This window comes from Psittacula echo (assembly GCF_963264785.1).
Source record: "Psittacula echo genome assembly, chromosome: 12".
Lineage (NCBI taxonomy): Eukaryota > Metazoa > Chordata > Aves > Psittaciformes > Psittacidae > Psittacula > Psittacula echo.
Genome location: NC_137747.1, coordinates 6,525,657 through 6,546,166, shown reverse-complemented (window position 1 = coordinate 6,546,166; position 20,510 = coordinate 6,525,657). Strand labels below are relative to the sequence as shown.

Genomic DNA, 20,510 nt, shown 5'->3' with positions numbered 1-20,510 from the left:
AGGTTGGTGCTTCACTTGTTTCTGAAATGACAGAAAGACGTCATTTCTGTTCACCTTTCCGGTGGAAAGGTCTTTCCATAGGGAGATGTGAACACCTTCAGCAGTCCCTTTGCTCCCAGCAAGTGCCTGGTAGCTGATCTTGTGGAAGGGATGCTCAAACAGCTTGGTTTGAGGTGGCAGAGCACAGGTGTGTATAGCAGGGTTGCACACCTGCATGTTGCTACGTGTCACTTCAGAGGACACTGGTGATAAAGCTCTCCAAGGAGATCAGTGCTGGCCACAGCCTGAAATCCTGCTTTGCCATCAGGCTTTGTGCTGATGTTGGTAACGGGCTGCAGCGTTTAAGGGTGGGAGGCCGGAGTGGGAATAGTGCCACATGGGGCTGGGCAGCCCCAGCAGCACCCTCCAGTCTGAGGTAGCACCATCGATGCGGAAGCACCAACGATGCTCCTACACCACTGTGGATGGATCCAGGCTGGAGGAGGAGGAAGGAGGCACAATCAGGGGGATAAGGGCAAAAATAAAGGAAGGAAAACCGCAGCGCAGCCTCGGGGGCCCAGTGGTGACAGCAGCGGCTCAATTGGCTGTGGAACCAGGTCAGGGCTGAGGGACAAACCCAACCTGTGCCGCCGAGACAGCGGCGCTGAGCCCGACGGCTGCGCAGGTGGGTGAGGCCCCGGGCTGCTGCGTGCAGGGAAACCAGACAGCGAGGGTGGGCCTGGAGGAACCCGTGTGTCAGACATGAAAATGAGGAGAGTCGAGCATGTCAGGGCAGGAAACCTGCAGAGAAGGGGGGTCCTGAGGCACCAGCGCAGGGAAAGGAAGGAGGGGATGGCCCGGAGCAGCAACACCGGGCGCTTCCCCAGGCCGTGCTGTGCTGTGCTGAGGCTTGGTGGTGCTCTGAGCCTGCTGTTAAGCCCAGTGGTGCAGCTCAGTGGGGGTTGGACGCAAGGATTTGCATTCTGCCTGTTTGGGTCACGGCCCGGGCCCGTTTCCCATTGCTCCTAGAACAGCGCTTGTGCCCTTAAACATTTCCAGGCTCTAGGGCTCATTCGTTTGTCCTCAGTGACCGGAGCGGTGGCTCCCCCCGTGTGGGGAGCTGGGAGCAGAAGCAAAACCCCCCAGGCCATGGAGGGTGAAACCAGCCCCGTGGCTGCAGCTGCAATTCACGATTTACTCACACCCCCTCAATGTGACCGAGATGCCCTTTAATTAAGATGTGATAAATGGCGGTTTCCAGCAGGATCCTGGTTTATGGCCCTTGAGCCCAGCGCAGTCCGGGCAGTGCCAGGTTCAGAGATCAGCTGCTGCGGGTGCAGGAGGGGCCGGTCTCCTCCTGGCTGCTGTGGCTGGTCCCATGGGTGAGTGTAGGGCTCGGGGAGAGCAGGAGCGTTCTCTCACAGGCCCTGTCCTGCAGCCACCTCACCCCAAGTCAGTTTGTACATGAGCGCGAGGGGTCCGTTCCTACCCCCAGGCCAGGCTTTGGGCCATTTGCATCCTATTTCCCTGCTGTTGTGGGAGTGTGGATATGGCCTCTTTGAAGTGGCTCCTCCTGTGTTCAGCCTCTGCTTCACCCAGCGCCATGGGAGGAGATGCTGGGGCTGCTCAGACCTCACATCCCAAAGTGCCCGGCTCTGGGGAGTGCAGGCCTTTGGGCAGCCCCTTCCTCCTGCATCGGTGCCTCTGAGTCCTCACCTTGGCCTCAGCTTTCCCCTGTCCAGGCTCCCATCCCCCGCAGCATCAACGAGCAGCCACGGCTGAAACCAGGCCACGTCCCCGCCATGGGGCTGTGGCCAGGCGGGGCCCTGCCCTCAGCAGTTCTTTGCCCCCTTCCCCTCAGTGCCCTCCTCGGGGATGGCCGCCCCCGTCAGGAGGAGGTAGGAGCTGACGGCTTCCCGCAGGCCCAGGCTGATGGGGGAGTCCTCGGGGGGGGTCGCAGTGTCCAGCAGGAGGGAGCTGTGGGAGGGCGGTCACTGGGCAACCCGCAGACCCTGGGTGCTGACCGGGGCAGGGGCAGCCGCCCTGTCCCTACCTGTCGATCTTGTCCCAGTTGAGCGATGGCTTCCTCACGACAGCGGGCATGGCGGGAACAGGAGCCACCCTCACCCCGTCAGTGGAGCAGGGCTCGCCCAGGGCGCAGCACAGCCCCTCTCCACACTCTGTGCAGGGAGCCGGTGCTGTCACAGGGTGAACCCCTCCATCTGCACCCCAATGCAAGTGGGGCACCGGCCGCCATCTCCCTCCCTGCAGGGCACACACAGAGCCGGGCGCCAGGGCCTTACCGGAGTAGTGCTCCACGAGGCTGTGCAGGCTGGGGAAGGTGAGGCGGGGCGCGATGTAGAGCCAGCCGTTGTCCAGGCGGTGGATGCGGTAATGGGTCACCGCGGCCCAGCAGCCCCGCACCGACAGCGAGAAGCAGCCTGCGGGGCCGGGCCACGAGGCTGGGATGAGGCAGGCACCCCCTGCGCAGCCTGCCCGCAGCAGGGATGTCATTGCCCTGCGGGGGTGGCCGGCAGCACCCATGGGGCTGCATGGGTGTGAGCAACCCTGTGGCAGCCCCATGCCATGAGCACCTCCACAATGGGCTGTGGGAGTGCCAGGACATGGGATGACCTCAGGTAGCTGTCCGCCATGTTCCACACACCCTCAGCATCAGGTGCTATAGATCCCTGCCCAAGCCTTCACTGCTGGCTGTCCCCAGCCTCATGGCCCCCTCTGTTCCCAGCAGCCGTGAGGCCACACAGCACTGAGCTGGTGCATCGGCCTCGTGCCACCCAGCAGGATCGCCTGTGAGGTTCCCTCAGCACCCCATTGTGATGGGGCCCTGTTTCACTTCAGAGGCTGAGCCTTTCCACCCCTCAGCTCAACAGAAGCCGCAGGAAGCCTCACGCTGGTTTTGGCTTCCGAGGCCCCGCGGCAGAGGCTCAGCACAACGCAGGGAGCAGCAGCACCAGGAAACTGCCGCACGGAGCCGGCCGCTGTCACCGGGTGTGAGCGACGGAGGGGGATCGGCCCCAGTGGGGATGGCAGGGAGCGGGGACAGGGCCCGGGGCCGCGGGTCTCACCTCGCCTGGTCTGGCTCTCCCGTATCAGGAAGGACCCGCTGCCGTTGCCCGGCCGGAGCAGCAGCTCCTCCGCCTTCTGCCGGCTGATGCCCTCGTACAGCCACCTGCAGGGCAGCGGCGCTGGCACAGCCTCTCCCTGCGCCCCGGGGCCGGAGGGGACAGCTCGGAGGGCAGCAGCGCGTGTCCTGGGGACACCCCCCGAGCCCCAGCGCTGCTCCGTGTCACAGGGACAGGAACGGGGCAGTGGCTGGGGTTTGGGCTCAGCGCTGTGGCCGGGCTCTCTGCAGTGGGGCCACGTCCTTCAGTGCCCGCCCTGGGACAGACCCTTACCTGTGCCTGATCCTGGCCACGCAGCTGCTGGGGATGTGGCATTCCTTACCGGACACCTCCGATGCCACCAGCCACCAGTCCCCATCCCTGCGGAGAAGGGGTTGAGCCATCCTGAGGGGCTGAGGCTGCAGGGAGGGGACCCCAGCACGGTGCCACCGCCAGGGCCCGGTGCCTGGCTGGGAGCACTCACTGGGGTCAGGGACTTACTCGGAGAGGACGCGGAGCCGCTCCCCCATCCTCAGGATGGCCCCCGAGCCAGAGGGGAAGTCGCAGAGAGCCAGGGCCTGGACGCCACCGGGGGCTGTGGGGACGGTGATGGGGCTCAGAGCTCCGCAAATGGCACCAGGCCCCCGCAGGGGTGGGAGGAAAGGGGCACATGGGGGTGCCGGAGCTGCAGGCACTCACCTGCCTGTGCGGGCAGCGGGGGCTCTGTCGTGTCGGGGGCCGCTGCAGTGATGCTGAGCGGCTGCTCCCGGCTGGGCCCGCTCCCCATCCCGCGGCTCAACCCCCGGCCCTCGGCTGCTGCCGGCTGGGGAGGAAAGGGAGGCCCAGGTTGGACCCCGGTGGTGCCGTGTATTGATGCTCATGGGCTGCAGGCACCAACCCTGTGCCCCAGGGCAGGGCTCTGGGCTGGGCTGAGCCTGGTGGGCAGTTGCTAGGGACCCCCCCCCAAGTGCTATGAGGACTGGTGGGGACAGCAGGACCCTGCCCAGGATGGGGCATTCACATCTCCATCCCTGACCATGGCCACCCTCTATGTGCTGCCACCCCTCAGCCTGGTGTCTGCAAGGTGTGGGGCTCCCTGTACCAGCTCTCATGGGAGCTCAGTGGCTATGGGGACACAGGTCCACCTATTTTGGTTCCTTGGCCATAGAAAGGTGCACCCGAAGCTCTGTGTGACCCAGACCCTCCACTGGCTGAGGCCCCGGACCTGCTGCTGCCCTCAGTTGGGGTGAACCCCACTTACCTGTGTCTCGCTGTCACCATCCTGCAGGAGCTGTCAGGGCTGGGCAGGCATGGGCTGGGCCCTGCTCTCACTGTGTGGTGGGTCCTCAGGCTCCTTGGTTGCAATTGCAGGGTCCCTCTTGCACAGTGGATCCCCCTTATGCAGGGCAGCCCCTGCCGCTGAGGGATCCCCTTGTTCTGCCCTCGTCCCTCTGCTCTAGGGCTGGGTGCTCCCAGCAGTGCTGCGGTGTGAGGGGTGCGAGGAGCTGGAGCAGGGGCTGCGGCTGCTGCTGCTTCCTGTGACGTGCACATACACACACAGCGGGGTTTTCTCTTCTTCACTCGCACTGCTCAGCTGCTGGTGCCCCTTGGGGACTGCGGCACACAGAAAGCTCCCTGAGGGCACTCAAGGCACTGTGGTCACCGCATGGGCTCTGGGGTGGGTAGAAAGGAGGGATGGGTGGCACATGAGAGCAGGAGCAGGCTCCAGGACTGAGAGGTTGAGGCTGGACAAGGGGCTGAAGGTGCCTCCTGGACACAGCAGCAGTTACTGTTTCAACCAAGTTCCTCCTTGCAGCATCATCTGGCACCAAGAAGAGTTTGACTCCATCACCTTGCACCAAGGAGCACATCCGGGTATGGGTGTGCAGCGTGGTCCAGGGCAGGAGCTGGAATCAGCGGCGTGAAGCTGCCTCCTTGCAAGGCCTGTGGCTTTCCTGGTAACAAACTGCTCCCTCCAGCACAAGAGGTGCTGCAGATTGAGGCAGAAACCTCAGCCTGTGGCTGCGAGAGGTGATTTTCCATCGGTGACCGCAGAGAAACCTGCAGCAGAGCCGAGCTCAGCGCGATCTGCCCCGTGCTGCTGGAGAGAGGGATGCACGCTGCTGCTGATGCAAAGGCGCTTGGGCTGTTGGATGAGCTCATCACAAGGATCTGAGCAGTTGTGAATTTGGTCCTAAGAGTATGGGAGAGCTGGAAAGTGCTGAGCCCCTCCCCGGGCATTCAAATTCCAGCCAGAAGAGGCCGAGGAAGGCCTCTGTGATCTTACAGGGACCTCAGTGCTGCCCTGAAGTGTGGAAGCACCAGCGCCAATGTGGGTTGGGATCCCACCCTGGGGAAGCCTGTCCTGAGCCAAAGCTCTGCTCCTGGATTTGGATGGCATTGCTCGTGCCACCCAGAGAAACATTTTGTCCTTTACTAAACTCATTTCTCAGCTTGTATTTAGCTTTGATTTTTGTATTTTTAACAGGAAAAGCAATTACTTATGTGAAAACAAATTTACTTTTCCACTTATCCTTGGGGTAATAAAACATACAACAAACCCCATGACAAATCTTGCCTCGCTTATGCCTGTGAACTACCATGGCAACAAAACTCTCTTCTTAATCACCTTCCTTCCAAACTGCCCAAAATCTCATCTATTTACTCTCCTGGCTTCCTTGTCCATGGGCAGCCTGCAGCTCCGAGCTCTCCTGCTCCACATCACAAACAGCACTCATCGAGCTTGCACCAACCCCTGCCGTCATTTAATTTCCTCTAACTCATTTCATTGCCATTTTAATATTGCATTTCCCTTTCATTTGGTTTGTTGCTGTATTGTCATAAGGGAACTCGAGGAAGAATCGTTTCTCAGTGGAGTCACAGCTGGCATTAGATCACAGCACTGCACCACCAGCAGCTTCCCTCTTGTGCACGTTGCTTTGCATCCAGCAGCAATGAACTTCATGTGGTATCTGCTGGTCTGGTCGCTCTGGTAGTCTCTTGTTGTATTTCTGTTCATTTAATCACTTCATCACTTCACTACTCACTCATTAACACAACTCTCATTTCTCCCCATTCAGTTTGCTATTCACAAACCCCCTTTGTCTCACTCCCTGCAATGACCTTCCTGAAGGTCTTCCCAAAGCCAAAGCACAAGGCTGCAGCACTGAGCCCTGTGGGCACGACAGCAAGACCTCGACTAACCCGTGAGCAGCAGCTGGCCCCCGCCAGTCCTTGCTGGCTTTCTGTGCCAGCTGCGATGGCAAACCTGAAACCTCAGAGCAAAACCCGGCTCTCCAAAGCAGAAGATGAAGAACCGGTTGTGTTAACGACTGCCTACTGCGCCCGCAGCTGGCTGGGGTGCAGAGCAACGACGTGCAAACAGACCTCATGGCCCTCAGCCTCCTCGTGTCACAACGGCCCTGGCACAGGGCTGACAGCTTCACTTTGTGTCCTACCTGTGACACCCGCCGCTGCGGAGCTCTCTTCATCAGGGAAGGCAGCTGCTTGTATTCCCCTTTGTTTGGAGGCAATTCTTGGCCTGTTTCGCCTCCACTCTGTCAAAGCTGCAAGTTTCCTCTTGCATTTCTGCAGAAGGCAGCTCTCCAGGGCCCACTCCTGCATGGCCACCTCTCCAAGTGCTGCCCCTTCCATGGGAAAGAGTTTGCCTCTCACACCAGCGGCCTCAAGCTGTGCCAGGAGAAACACCACGAGCACATCGAGTAACAATGAAACTCAGTTATAGCTTTATTTAATAACTGGTACAAAGTCCCCCTCAGGCAGAGCCTCCCAGTCCCATTCCCTACCTGAAATGGAGCAGAACGTGAGCGTGACCCTCGGAGGAGCTGGCTCCCAGTGAGTCAGGCCTGCTCAACAGTTAAGAAAGGGTGTTTTGCTCATCTATTGAGCCCTCTAGTAGCCTGACCACTCTTCCCTTTTCTCCCATTAACAGCAAGACCCTGGCACGCAGCAGGCATTTGCCTCCCGCTCTTTATGACCCAGCCAGATGTAAAAAGGCAGCAGAATTGTGAATTCCAGCAGGACAGTGAACAGCACCTGCACAGAGGCATTCCCTGCTCATGCTTCTGACCTGACTCACATAAATGTGTGCCTGCTGGTCACTGACATCCACAGGTATTTCCTGAATCTCAGCTAACACCCTGTGCAGACACCCTGCCTGGGCTGGCAGTGGTGGGAAGCAGAGCTGGCAGTGCAGGAGATTCCTGGAACTGGCATGGGGCACTGCTGCCCCTTTCACAACCTACTTGATGTTGAAGATGCCAGGGCAGAAGAGCAGAATAGGTGTTAAACTGCATCTGACCCTGGAGGGCCAGCAGAGGTGGTCTGGAACCAGGGCTGCTGCAGTGTAATCCCTTGTACTCGGTTAATAGTGCACCTTGGTTAGAGTAAAGTTTACTTGTTAATTGCTTTGCCCTTTCAGGAGGCTCAGGTGAGAAATCAACTCTGCTCCTTCCTAACACACACACAGAGATGAGACCAAGACAGTATTTCTGACCTTTGTTTTCCCCATGGCTGCCTGGCATGCCGAGAGTCCTGGGAACACAAAGACCTCTGATGGGCTCTACACTCCAGGCACAGCTCTGCCAAAGAGGTTCACCTGCTCCAGCGCCTGGAGTCCCACATCATCGTGGTCTTGCTTTCCCATGTCCCACAGATGCCGTATCAACTGCACCACAAGGGTCCTTTAGCAGAAGCACAACTAGAAAGCAATTCTAAACCTCACAAAGCCACAGAAATTATATTTAAATGAACAGGGGAGACAACGGCTGTCATCTGGATTGATATACAGCACAGACAGGAAATGGGACCAGCATGTACAGTAACGGGACTTACTAAGACTGCGGAATGTGAATGAGTTTTAAAGAGGCTCTGATGCCAAGGGCATACAGAAAGGACCAAAGTAATGCCAAGTACAGACTACCAAGGAGGTGGCAGCTCAGATGGGCATGCACAAGTTAGAACAATTAATGCCATGTTGGTGAAATGCTAGATTCTGAGTGGGTTCAGTGGGGGAGAGTGGAGTTGTCTGAATCCAGAAGAGGGGCTCCTGCCTAACAGGATACTTCCATGGTTTGAGGTGCCTCCTGGAGGTCAATTCCTTCTGGAGTTCCAGCACTGTCTTCACCATGGTTGCTAGCGTGAGACCGGCTGCGGATGCTATCACCAGAGCCCAGGCTAGAGGAGGAGTGGGTACGGGAGCGTATCAGCCTGGTCATGCTGGCTGCTGGCACTGCAAGAGAGAACAAGCGTGGGACTTAGAAAAGGAGGAAGTTTGTAGAGCAGTGTAACAGTCACTCAGATATGTGCCACTGGGTAAGCACGAAAAGAACTATACCCTCAGGAAGAAAACTCACTCTTCACTGCCAAAATTAACGTCTAAAGCAACATATTTAAGGCCCAATTTCAAAAGGTCCAAGGTGAGCAAATGCCTAAAGTGTAACTGATCATTTGCAAGTGCAGTCATGGCGAGTGTCTGTGCAGACCAAGGCAGCTGTTGTACAGATGACCTTTTGAAAGTCAGTCTCGTCACTCTAGAAAACCACAGAGCTCAAGTCATGCAACAATCAACAAAATACAAATGAAAGGTGAAAACCCAGCACACACACTGTACAATGATCAGCCCAGCCCGCAGCAGGACATGCCGAGACACAGCAATGCACCCGAAGAATCATTCAACTCAGTACACAGACTTGGGCCGAGGCGATGCGCAGTTGAAGGTACCTGACTCAGTGCTTAGGTGGCTGAGCTGCACATAAGGGACTGGAAACAACATGAGACAAGGGAAGGGATGAATACAGGAAAGAGCCAATTAGTTGTGGTGTGTGACTAGCAGCTGCAATGCTCATGGGACCCCCAGCTACCTTCCCTTCCACTCCCAGCTAACACACTGCACTGAAAGCTCCCAGCATCTGTGGAAACAGCAGCTAATGAGCATCTCCAGGAGATGCCAAGTGACTCAAAATCCATCAGGGCCAGATCTCTTCAATGCCTTTAGCTGGCAACTGCAATGCACCTGCTGACCTCCCTGCTGCACACACCACAACTGCTCAACAGAGACATCATTTTCCTACGGTGGGGAAGCTGGGGTGTACTCTGTAACTCCAGATACGGAACAGAAATTCATGTCTTTCCCGACAGCATCAGGTTTCTGCTAAAAGCCTCCTGCAAAGTGTCTGTCACCTTCCACCCTCAGTGTCAGCCCAGGCAACTGTTTTAGCCAATGTGCAGAAGACACCTGAGTAGCTGTTGAGGAACTGACTTGTGCATTTCTAGAAACGGCAAGTTTCTGATTTGCTTCTCTCTCTTGAGAGGGGAGGCTAAGCTCAGCAGTGCCAACACAGTCTTGTCCACCAAAGTTGGGAAAAACCATCTTGGTACTAGCTACTAATTCTGTAAGCATAAAATTACCCAGTGCTGCACATCCTACTTGCATGAGATCTCACCCCTGAAGTGCTGCTGAAGTCCTTGCTCTGATGACAGCACTTGTTGACTTTACTAACACCAGGAACACAGGAGATAAGAGCATTGAAATGCTCTCTCAGTGAGGCTGAGGGAGCCTTCCCACATAGTACACTCCTCTGCAGGACCAGGCCCTACTGGCCAGCCTTGGAGAATATGTCCTACTACATTCATGTCAACTACACACAGCTCTAAGGAAAAGGACAGCTTCTGCTGAGCCCTGACACACATGAGTTGGCAAAGAACTCCTGGCCATGTGGAGACCATGGGGAGTGTCACAGCTGCCACAGTGGCCATCCTTAGTTGAAATAAGCCACATGAACCAACCCCTCCCATACTTCCAGCTTTTGAAGGTTCAGCATCTGCAGACGGGAACTCCTAGACCTGACCCCTAGCAGGCAAGGCAGAGCTGTGCCAAGGGGCCTGCAATGGAGACAGAGGTGCTTTGGTGCACTGAGAAGCTCTTCTCCTGAAGTCCCCAGTCTCTGGAGTACCAAGAGCAGTGGAGCTGAGCTGCTGTCAGCCTGACACACTCAGGAGACAATGTCTTTTGCCTCCAAGCACTAGGAGGAAGCCATAGAGCAGGGCATGCACTGGATCAAAGCACAGCTCCCTCTGGGCTCCTGGGTGTCTCAGAAGTCACTCAGCTCTGTTCTGCCACTGGAGGCTTTCACTCTGAGATATCATTTACCCCTTGTGGGAGTCTGAAAGAAATAGGCATGTTTGAGAAGAAAGGGAAGGACTCTCACGTACCCATCACAACTGTGAGGCTGTGCTGCCAGCTCCTCCCCTCTGGAGAAGGTATGCACAGATTTCAGGAGATTTACTGTTCTTGGGATCATGCTTTTCTGGACTGGCACAAAGACAGACTCACAAGGTTTTACCAACAGCAGAAACTAAAAAGGAGTCACCACTCCAGCTGCAGTGTGGATTAAACACGTCAGGGACAACATTAGTTTGCTAAGGCTTGTTAGCACCCTAGTTGATTTTCCACTGTGGATGGATCTCCTGGCAACCACACTGATGGGTGGGAACACAGATGCCAATGGGCTCAGATGGACCAGGAAGGCTGAGTTCCCTTCACAACAGCCCTGCTCCAAACCAGAAAACTGTGTTTGCCACTTACTGTAGCCCATTCCCTGCACAAAGTACTTGAAGGCTTCAGTCAGCTTGCCAGGCTGTGGAAACAGAAAGTGCAGCTTTAGTGTGAGCAGAGCAAGGGGCTCTGTCAGCCCAAATGCTGAAGGAGAGCTGAGAGGTGTTTCTCACCTGAACCACCTGGGGCAGGCCCCCACAGTCAGCCATCTGCAACAGGAAACAAAGGGAGGTTGAACTGTCCTTCCCACCCCAGCAGCACAACCCCAGACCCACCCAGCACTGCCCACCCCACCAGGGCGATGGCATGAGGCTGCATTGCCACATGAGCCACACTTGTGTCATTTGGTCTCTAAAGCTAAAACAGGGCCCAGTGATGCACCTCCTGAGAGCCTGTTGCTGAAGGAACCCAGCACCTTGGAGGCCACATTACCAAGTGATCTCAGGCCATACTCTAGGTCCAGGAGTAACCCTTGACCATCCCAGCTTCTGCTGCTCTTCCCAAACCTGTCACTTTGCACTTCTATACAGCAGTGGTCTGGCATGCTGCAGAGCCACGGGTGAGGATGGGAAGGACTGGAATAAAGCTAGAAGTGATGCTGCTGCTGGCAGAGAGCAGGCAGGGCACTTCTGCTATCTCTCAGCAGGTCTTCCCTGCTGGCTGGAGATAACAGAGAAGTGGTCATAAAACAGGGACACCCTGACAAACTCTCCTCTCCCAAGTCTGGCTCCATACAGGAGAAACACAGCCCTGAATGACTGTCCACAAACTTCTTAAAGCCAAACGTATGGAAGGCAAAAACCTAAGTGGAACTGGCCTCAGCAAAAGTACTGTCTTTGTGGAGCTGGAATGGATTCTGGAGTGGCACTCACCTTCAGAAAGGTAGTTTTGGTTGGGTCAAGACGTGAATTGCATTCAACCTAAAATAAAAGGAGGAAGGAGGGACATGACATCACACAGAAAACTCGAGGAGTGAGATATAACATGTGGGGCAGCTGAATTAGAAACAGTGGCTGTCTTCAGCAGTGAGAACTTCTCTGGAGCCAGGAAGGACTGAGAACTTCCCCCCCTGTGGCTGGGAAGCAGTGAGAATCCTCAGGGGTAGTATCATAGCAAAGTCAAAACTTGCAGAATGTCTCAGGCTTTCCAGACCAGACTGATGAAAAGGCAACAGGCCATGACCAGAAAAAGCCCTGCAGCAGTTCTCCATGCACAGCTCCTGGGTCCAAGCTACTGCTTTAGGAGATTACATTCTTTCACAGTTCCTTAAGACAACTGCTTTTGGTCACAATCCCCTGGTCTCCCCACAATCACTGGCTGAAGGGGAGGAGCAACATTCACCACAACCACACTGCACTGTTCCATGCCCCATTTATAACTGTGCTGGGAGGGAAGTGGGTTATAGATGCCTACAGAGAACAACAGGAAGGAGATGCCTGTAAGTGCTGCCTTCCCTATGAAGCAGTGCTTTTGCAGACTCCCCACCACAGGAATTGCAGTCACACTGCTTATTTTTAAACCCCAGGTAGCCTCAGTACAACAGCAATAGAACAGTAATTCGTGACTTGAACTGAATTCTGGGCAGCAGCCTGGCAGAGCTCAGGGATTCCTGAAAGGTGTTCTCTGCATCACTTGTTCAGCAAGATGCTAGGGCACAAGGACTCCCACTAATAACTGACACATCTCAACAGCTGGAGGACTAGAAAAGAACCTGAGACAAGAAGCCACTTTCTGTGCCTAGTTCTGGGCATGCTGAAAGCACTGCTGGGTGAGGCAGGTTTGCCAAGTGATTTTTAGGGCTCGTGACGTGAGAGGAAAGAGTTCATGCGTACATACCACTGCGTCCACAGCAGGTGAGCTGTCACCAACCACTAGCAAGGCAGGGCACCTGGTCAAAAATCAAAACAGAGACGTTACTCACAGTGCTCCAAAGGGATTGCTGAGAAGTTTGAACTCTGTGAACCAACAGCCTCATGAAAGTTTAACAATGCTCAGAGCAAAGTCCCTCCCTGCCACCACACCGTGGCATTTTATTGCACCAAAACATCCTCCAGGGCTTGCACATATACCCACACTGCCCTCTCCATGCACAACAACTGCCAGTTCTGTTGCACATGTGATTTCTTCAGCAAGGTGGGGGAAAGCAGTCAGTGGCACCAAACGAAAACCTGCCTCCCTAATTTTTCATGCAAAACAGCCAAACTAACAGCTCAGCAAATACAGTAACTGCTGGTGGATACACTTACTCCTCTGACTCTGCCTTCTGCAGAATCAAAATGTATTCTTAATGGAAGGGCTTAGACAGTCTTTACTGTGCCTGGGCTTGAGGGGTTCCTGCTGAGAAGCAGCTTTTCTACTGAGGGGACCGCACAGTAAGTGTCTGAAACAGGCTGACCCAGAGCAACTTACTTGAGTGTTTTTGCAGTATTTTCATTCATGCCAAGAACTGGTCTCTCGATTTCCAGGTCTCTACGACTGAAAGACAAAACAGAACAATTCGCCATCAAAGCAGCAGAGGAACCTGGTTGTTGTGGGAGCATACAAAATTCAACCAGGAGTGCTGGCCCCAGCACCCAGGCAACAGGTTATCACTCCCTGTGTCTTACTATGAGCAGGAGCCTCAGCAATCACTGCCTTAAAACAGGATCCACGCTCTCATGGCAAGCTTGCTATGTGCCTAGAGAGATGATCTACTGAGGTATATGAAAGGGTCATTCAGGCATGAGGGCTGAGCTTTGCTCAGGATAATGGCTGAACACTAAGCTTAGGACAAAGGTTCATATGACAGTATCCAACAGAGTAATACATACAGAAGCAGGGAAGCTATGGGAGCAATCTAGCAAGCAAAAAAGTAACTGTACCTGTTGTATGAGGTGAGGAACAGCTGAAGGTTATCTTGGTTAATGTCCTGCGCGATGTGAAGCCTGTATGTCTGGATCAAATCTAGATTTGCCTGCAGTTCCTCCTGTACAAAGGCAGAAGAATTTGAAGTCAGGGAACATCACCTTTTTCACAAGTAAAGAAACGATACTCATAAAAATTCTGAAGCATTAAACTGCCACCATACACATCATTCCCCTGTGAACAATAACATGAGGGCAGTGACTCCAGACTGCATTAGTAGGAGACAGGAAGAGTCTCTGTGACGTGGCTGTTACGTGCCATACTTCGGTATGTGACTACAAGTAGGCCACAAGAGTGGGACTGAAGGAAAATTTAATCCCAACACACAGTTCTATGAAGAAACTGCATTCCAATGAGAGCTAGGGAGAGACAGAGAGAAAATGGAATGCAAGGAAGCATTACATATAATGAAGGGCCTGAAAGCAGGAAGAGAACAGGATGTGCTCTAAGCAGGAGAAAGCTACGTGACTCCTTCCAGCACTGATGTGTGTGGATGCAGGAGGGCTTCAGGTCAGGGACTGATCTGCTGCATGTCATATATAGAGTGCATGACGCACAGACCCTTTCAGCTGCCCAGTAAGCTTGCTGGTTGGAAGCCAGCAAATCCCAAACAGAAGGCATTTCTGCATCCAAAGGTTTTAGGAGGGGCTGGTTTGCCTCTGCTGAAACTGAAGAGCGGAATGCAGCAGTTCAACATCTGGGCACATACAATACCCCTCTGTCAACTCCCAGCTGATCTGTGCTCTACCCACAGCCCAAATGCTTCCATGCTGGCTTCAGAGAACTGGCTCCTACTTGTTTCTGCAGTTCTAGCACTAGTGTGTGGGATACTACTTCCTTAACATGTCTGGGAACACTCAGGACAAGCATGGGGATGTGCACTCACCTGCAGTGGGCAAAGCCCTGATGCAAGCTTAACACACAGAGAGGACAGTACTATCCGTGGCAACCCTTATTTGGTGGACCGAATAGCTCTTTCAGAGCAGGTACGTAGAGAAATTATAGCCCCATATACAGTTGTACATGAAACATTAACACCTGCTAGCTACTTACATGGCCAAAATGATGCGCCAAGACGATATCCACTATGTTGGTTGTCCAGCCTGAAAACTGAAAGTGACCATGAATGAGAAGGAGGGACAACAACTGGAAAATGCAGTTTCATTACAAATTTCAAAGCAGCTCCTCAGAGGAAGGAAAACAACAAAGAAATAATTCAAGCAATATAAGAAGCAAATGGGATGGGCGTGCAAGACTCCAAAGGAGCCTGTGCTCACACAAGCTCTACAGAAACTTGGAACCCTGAATAACTGCAAGTGGCCAGAATAATAGAATAATTAAGACATCCATTCAACCTCAGCCAAACAAAGCCCGCAAGCATGAGTACTAAACCAGAGAAGAGCCAAGTGCCCAACAGCCACTCACCTCCAAGCAGTTTACCAGGATTTCTCATTCGCACCCACCCCTACTCCTACAGTGGAGGCCGTACTACACCCAGACTGGGAATGCAGCAGGGACAGAAATGAGATTGTACAGTTTTTGCTGGAAACCAACACATTCCTGTACTCTGTCCTTTTTCTGCTTACTCTACACAATGTTCATTAAGCATTGCGGAGGGGACACGTGCAAGGGAAGAAGAATCTCACCTTGGATGCTGCCCAGTCAATCCAGCCCTTTGCACATGGATCAACGTTAATAAGAATGAGTCCCTCCACCAGGTCTGGGTGGCTGAGCTGAGGGGAGAGAGAGCACAGGCACACTCAGAAGGTCATTCAGCTCACACATGGGTCAATGGCAGGCACAGCAGCTAGAAAGCTTCTTGCAAAAGAAAGTTAAATTAAGGCCGAATGGGGAACTCCTCCTGTGCTGAGCAGCCTTTTCAGAGCCTGGTCCAAAGCTGGCTCCCAACTAGACCTTACTCATTCAGTTGCTGGCACTAAGGGGCTGTCTGCTCACAGAGTACCTGACCTGCAGCCAGAGGCATCTGGTGACCCATGCATCTGGTGCAGCTGTAGGTCCTGCTCAGGCCCCTGTGCATTACAGGGCTGTCAGCAGTGACTCTCTCTGCTCCAATATGGCACCTCCAGGAAGGACCTGGACACACGCCTGTGCCTGGAGAGCACATCCTTCTGCTGCTCCCCAGCACCCTGCAGTTTACGTTGGGGGTGCATGGGCAGCACGGGCACAAAATACTTTGAGATCTGCAAACACAAACCCAGCAATCCAACACAGCCAGGAAACTTTGAGCTCTAGCCTCACTCCAAGGCTGAAATGTTGCACCAGCTCTTCTGCTCCACAGTATAGATTAGCACAGGTTAAGCAGAAGGAAACACCCTCCTTGCAGGAAATGGCCTGCAATCCAGATTGCACGACAAAAGCTTTCTTGCACTTAACTGAGCTGAGGACAAAGGCTTATCTGTGTGATTATCTCTTCAACAAGACTGGCAACTATACAGGATACCAAAAGCAAGGAACAGCAACCACCAGTGCCTCACACCGCCTCAGGCTCAACCCTGAGTGGGGGAAATGGGAAGCAGAGAACTTTTGGTAGGAGGGCAGCTGCATGGTGAAGTGGCTTTAAGAAACAATAATGGCCTAAATCACAGGCAACTCTGCACTCAGCAACTTGAAGCCAAGTTCACTGAGAATGTCAGACTTCTGTATTTGTTTTTTTTAACACTCTCTCTGAAAGACTCAGACAAATTCCTGGGCTGCTGAACTACCTCCAATGATTTCAAGTGCTTATAAACACTCCACTAGAGAGGAATGTACAAGTAAGTACCCAGATAAAGCTAGCACTCTCTTGTCAAAGGTGGAGTGTAAAATCTACTTGCAGTGAAAAAGCACATTCCTCCTCAGTGCTCATAGCACATCACCAAATCAATTGTTTGGTGTCACAAACACTGGAGACAGCAGACAGCAATGCAGCAATCTTTGTGAAGACATGAGGCTGGATATTCCTAGCAGCTAGGATGGGCTCTGCTGACTCAAAGACATCACATTACAATCTCCCCATGTCTGGCATAGGTTCAGAGTAATCTTGGCTGCTCCAATTTAACCATCTGGATGCAAAGCAGCTCTCACATGGCTCCCTGCAGGCCTACTGTAATTACTGCCTGCTACCTTGCCCCTGCCCCACAAATGGTCTGTTTGAGCAGAGGAAGACCACAGCTCATAGAAATCACAAGGAAATGAAGAGATACTTACTGCACACCTGCTGAGGATGTAAGCACCAGCTCCCAGTCCAATCCCAATGAAGCTTTTCAGGCTGAAATACAGGCATTTCCCAATCAGCAAGGCTAACAAGCTCACAGCAAAGCATCCCTAGAGGCAAAGCCTCTCCCCTCTCTGCATCCAACTGTTCACTTATGGTTCGTTTTCAAAGCGATCCAGCAATGATGCAGCAGCCATAAATTGTGTCATGTGGCAGACAGTGTTCCCAGCATAAGAACCAGACAGGGTTACACAGGTTAGGAGTTGCTCAGACCTCTTGGGACAACTCAGTGAGCATATCAGATGTTGCAAGCAGGGATAGAGGTAAGTGCTGGAATGGCTGCATCCAGCTGGCTCACCCTGTTTCCTTTCAGAGACTTACTTTAGGTGTGTCATAACAGCGGGCAGCATTTCAGCCAGTTCATCCATGCTGGGATACTGGTACCTGAAAACCAAGGGAGACTGAAGTCAAAGCACCTCCAAATACAGCTTGAGAGAGGTCACCTTCCATTTCTATCCAAGGTAGAAAAAGCAAGTAACATCTGACAGACACAGGTGATTATTTTGCAATGATACCGTGTATTCTAGCCAACTGCATGGATCCCATCCCTCAGAGCAAGACCAACACAGAACTGTGGTTTTTTGGCCAGACTTCTGTGGGAGCATGGACAGATGGAGCATGGAATGGCAGCCAGACTGCAGTGTGCTGGGCTGGTGCTCAAGTCAAAAAGCTGGTACCAGCACTTCACTAGTGAGGGCTTTATGTGTGCATCGGTATTAGGAAGGCTCCCTGAATGTCCCTTGGGAAGCCTCCTCATCTTCTCATTTCCTCTGCTCCTACAAGCTGCCTCCCACTACCCTCAGCATCCTGGCAGTCCGGTTGGCTTAAACTGGGTGCTGCCTCAGTCCAGACTGCAAACCAGACCATGTCTGGAACAACAAGAGTCCCTGCAGAGCTCTTACCCAGAAGGGAATGGTGGGGCTCCTTCCTGCTGGCCTGGTGCATCCACATGGCATACAGCAAAATGCTGAGTGATCTCTTGCATGTCTTCGAAGTTAAAGAATGCATTAAAACAGGATTTGTCTACAACAAAAAGAAAAGACATGAGACGTTTCCTGAAGTTTTATTGCAATCCAGCCTCCAAACACCACAGCACCACACACCTGCATGAGCCCAACCCTGCTGCTGAGTCTGTGGGGCAATGGGTGCTAGGTGACGCACACTGCCGTGCCCCTGACTGCAACACAGCACCCAGTCCTAGCAAAGTAATGCCACCACTGGAGGGCAAGCAGACAAATGACACCCCAGTGTGCATGCCCTGGAAAACGGCCTAGCAGTGCTTGGGTACTCACAGTACATACTGAGAAGTGCTGGGGTGAACATAGCAGTACATGCTAGGGGGGAAGACACATGGAAAGAGCAACTGAGTGCATCAGAAGCATTACACTACTTCTGCAGCCTTGTAGAAGGGACTTGTTCATCTGCCCAGCATCCACGGAACAGATGCCTTGTGTCACACAGTGCAACAAGTCAGCTGGAGCACTAGAGTGGTGGGTGGACCTATTTCCACCTTGGCCCTACCTTTCAAGGGCTGTTGGAAAGGACAGGGGTGTGCTACATGTTCCCTATCCTGAGGACCTTTATCTTTTTACCCTGGAATGACCTGTCTCATCTCAGCTCCAGGCCAATCCTGCTGATCCCCACACTCAAAAGCAAACATCACAAACAACCCCTTTTTCAGGGTCCTGGGAATGCAAGGGCTTACGATTGAGGCCAATGTCATGGTATGTGAGGATGACAGGTCTGTTCCCCTTGGGCATGCCCCGCATGGTGACATGGACCACACCGAAAGCTGTCTCAATGTCATGTTCCTGCAGAGAGAGAAGAAGGAATCTCTGTGTTACACGTACAGCCTGTGCTACAGGGAACCCTAACTGAGGGCCAGCAGTAAGGGTCACATCCACACTCTAACAGTGTTCCCTGTACCCACAGCTGGTAGCTCAGTAAAGCTCTTGCAGTCTGCAGCCCTGTCAAATCTCTCTTTCCACCCACTTTTTTAGCTAGACATTGCAATACTGCGATGATCTCCTTTTCAAGATTACCTGGAGATGGTAAGACTGAGTTTTACACCCAGCTTCCATACTAATAAATACTATGTCCATTTTTCTAGTGAACTTTATTGTCCCTGCAACCTTGCCCTGTAGCTTCAGGGCTTTTATCTTGACCTACGATTGCAAAGGACAAAACCATTTTCAGACGACACAGTTACAGCACACATGACTTCCCTGTCACCTGCTTTTCGCCGAAACAGCTCTCTCCCACATACCAAAGCCAAAGGACAGCATGAGGCAGATGCTTAATATAGAGCTTAATATCACTCTTAGGATGGCAACAACAGTCTCCACACTTGTAAGATACAACTGCTACCTTGAATTGGCCAAAATTGCATCATTAACATGGAGTGGAATAACCCACTTACAACAGGTACCTGAATGCTCAGTGACAGAACAACCTCTGCCCTTGCTAAACATCCTTTCTTCACGTCCTTGCAGACACTCCTCCCTCCAGACGCCCTGCCTGTGCCACCCAGTCACCTAACCACAACTCTGCATATTCTCACCCATTTGTCCACTGCTCCTGTAGAAATGTAGTGTTGGAAAGTATCAGACATTTGTCATCTTTACTGCTCAGACGCTGGCATGCTTTGTTGCTGGTCTCAGTTCAGGCCAGCTTTGGCACACTGCAGCAGTGTAGCCTGAATGGTGATTCAAGGATTTTGGTACCTTGCAGCTGTCTAACTCCAGCTGGGGCCTAAACACTGATCTGGTCCACAATGAGCAGTGACAGGAGAAGGCAGGTGAAAAAGATGTGGCCAGGAGACAGCCAGATTGTGACAAACGTGCAGTCTGCAAACTAAGGGAGATAAACGTGAGAGAAGACGGCGATCTACAGTTGTTTTGTAAAGCTGGGTAAGATTTCATTTTCACCTAGGGAGTGGAAACTTTATCAGAGGTTTCTCTGAAGAGATTTTATCTTCTGCCCTTATTCGTACAGTAGGCAAAAAATAACCAGCAGCTGCAGACAACCTGCTGTAAATCAGAACTCAACAGCAGAGGCAACCTCTGCTCTGCAGCCCGCAGGCACAAAGCTCGTGACACACGCCAATAGCAGTGAGCTGCTGGGGAGATGGAGCAGAGACCCAAGTCCTGTGCAGGCAGCAGCTACTGATCAACTCAAGCTGGGAAGCATTGCTTCACACACTAGCAGCTCCCTCAGGGCACGGGTGAGGGGCTCAGTGATGGAGGAGGATCAGGATGTATGGAGCTGGTATGGTCCAGCCAGCCTCCCTGGTCTCACTTTAAGGCATGGGAAAACTAAAAGAGAGCAAGCATGCAGTGATACTTTCTCCAGCACTTGCCTCTTGTAACCTTCATTTTCTCAGCCTCCAACCATCTATAGGTCAAAAGAGATTTCCTGAACTGGAGATGTAGTCTTCACTTTGACCTTCTCATCTGAGAACTGGGCAGTCACCTCCTGCTACCTGTGCTTTTGGCACCTGCCTCACCCTGTGAAAAGGAAAGCCAAAGCTTAACAACCTGTAGGGTGAAGAAGTGCTTCTTTTCCCATCTTGTATCCGCTGGTTTTGCAGGAGATCTCCCAGTCCTTGGTTTGGAAGATGGAGAACAACTGACCCCACTTCCATACCCTCCAGATG

The 20,510-nt window shown here is 53.1% G+C and overlaps 2 protein-coding genes across 4 annotated transcripts in view; both read right to left on the bottom strand.

Moving 5' to 3' along the window:
- Positions 1-1,811: 1,811 nt before the first annotated feature.
- Positions 1,812-3,888, bottom strand: SLA2 (Src like adaptor 2; the record flags this gene model as incomplete). The annotated part of the gene is made up of 7 exons (XM_080628135.1): positions 1,812-1,956; positions 2,033-2,159; positions 2,283-2,420; positions 3,066-3,169; positions 3,396-3,482; positions 3,603-3,696; positions 3,801-3,888. 7 exons carry the CDS (start codon positions 3,886-3,888, stop codon positions 1,812-1,814), a joined length of 783 nt encoding a protein of 260 aa, XP_080484261.1.
- A 2,963-nt stretch (positions 3,889-6,851) lies between these two features.
- NDRG3 (NDRG family member 3) overlaps positions 6,852-20,510 on the bottom strand; it is a 48,728-nt gene continuing 35,069 nt past the window's right edge. For all 3 annotated transcript variants that reach the window (XM_080628006.1, XM_080628008.1, XM_080628007.1), the window contains 13 exons: positions 18,561-18,666; positions 17,758-17,878; positions 17,177-17,239; positions 16,789-16,849; positions 15,228-15,314; positions 14,635-14,691; positions 13,539-13,642; positions 13,087-13,152; positions 12,514-12,565; positions 11,550-11,597; positions 10,851-10,886; positions 10,708-10,759; positions 6,852-8,352 (listed from right to left, as the gene is read on the bottom strand). In XM_080628006.1, coding sequence (XP_080484132.1) covers positions 8,174-8,352; positions 10,708-10,759; positions 10,851-10,886; positions 11,550-11,597; positions 12,514-12,565; positions 13,087-13,152; positions 13,539-13,642; positions 14,635-14,691; positions 15,228-15,314; positions 16,789-16,849; positions 17,177-17,239; positions 17,758-17,878; positions 18,561-18,666 — 1,032 coding nt within the window. In that variant the 3' untranslated portion in view covers positions 6,852-8,173. The remainder of the gene's footprint in view (positions 8,353-10,707; positions 10,760-10,850; positions 10,887-11,549; positions 11,598-12,513; positions 12,566-13,086; positions 13,153-13,538; positions 13,643-14,634; positions 14,692-15,227; positions 15,315-16,788; positions 16,850-17,176; positions 17,240-17,757; positions 17,879-18,560; positions 18,667-20,510) is intronic.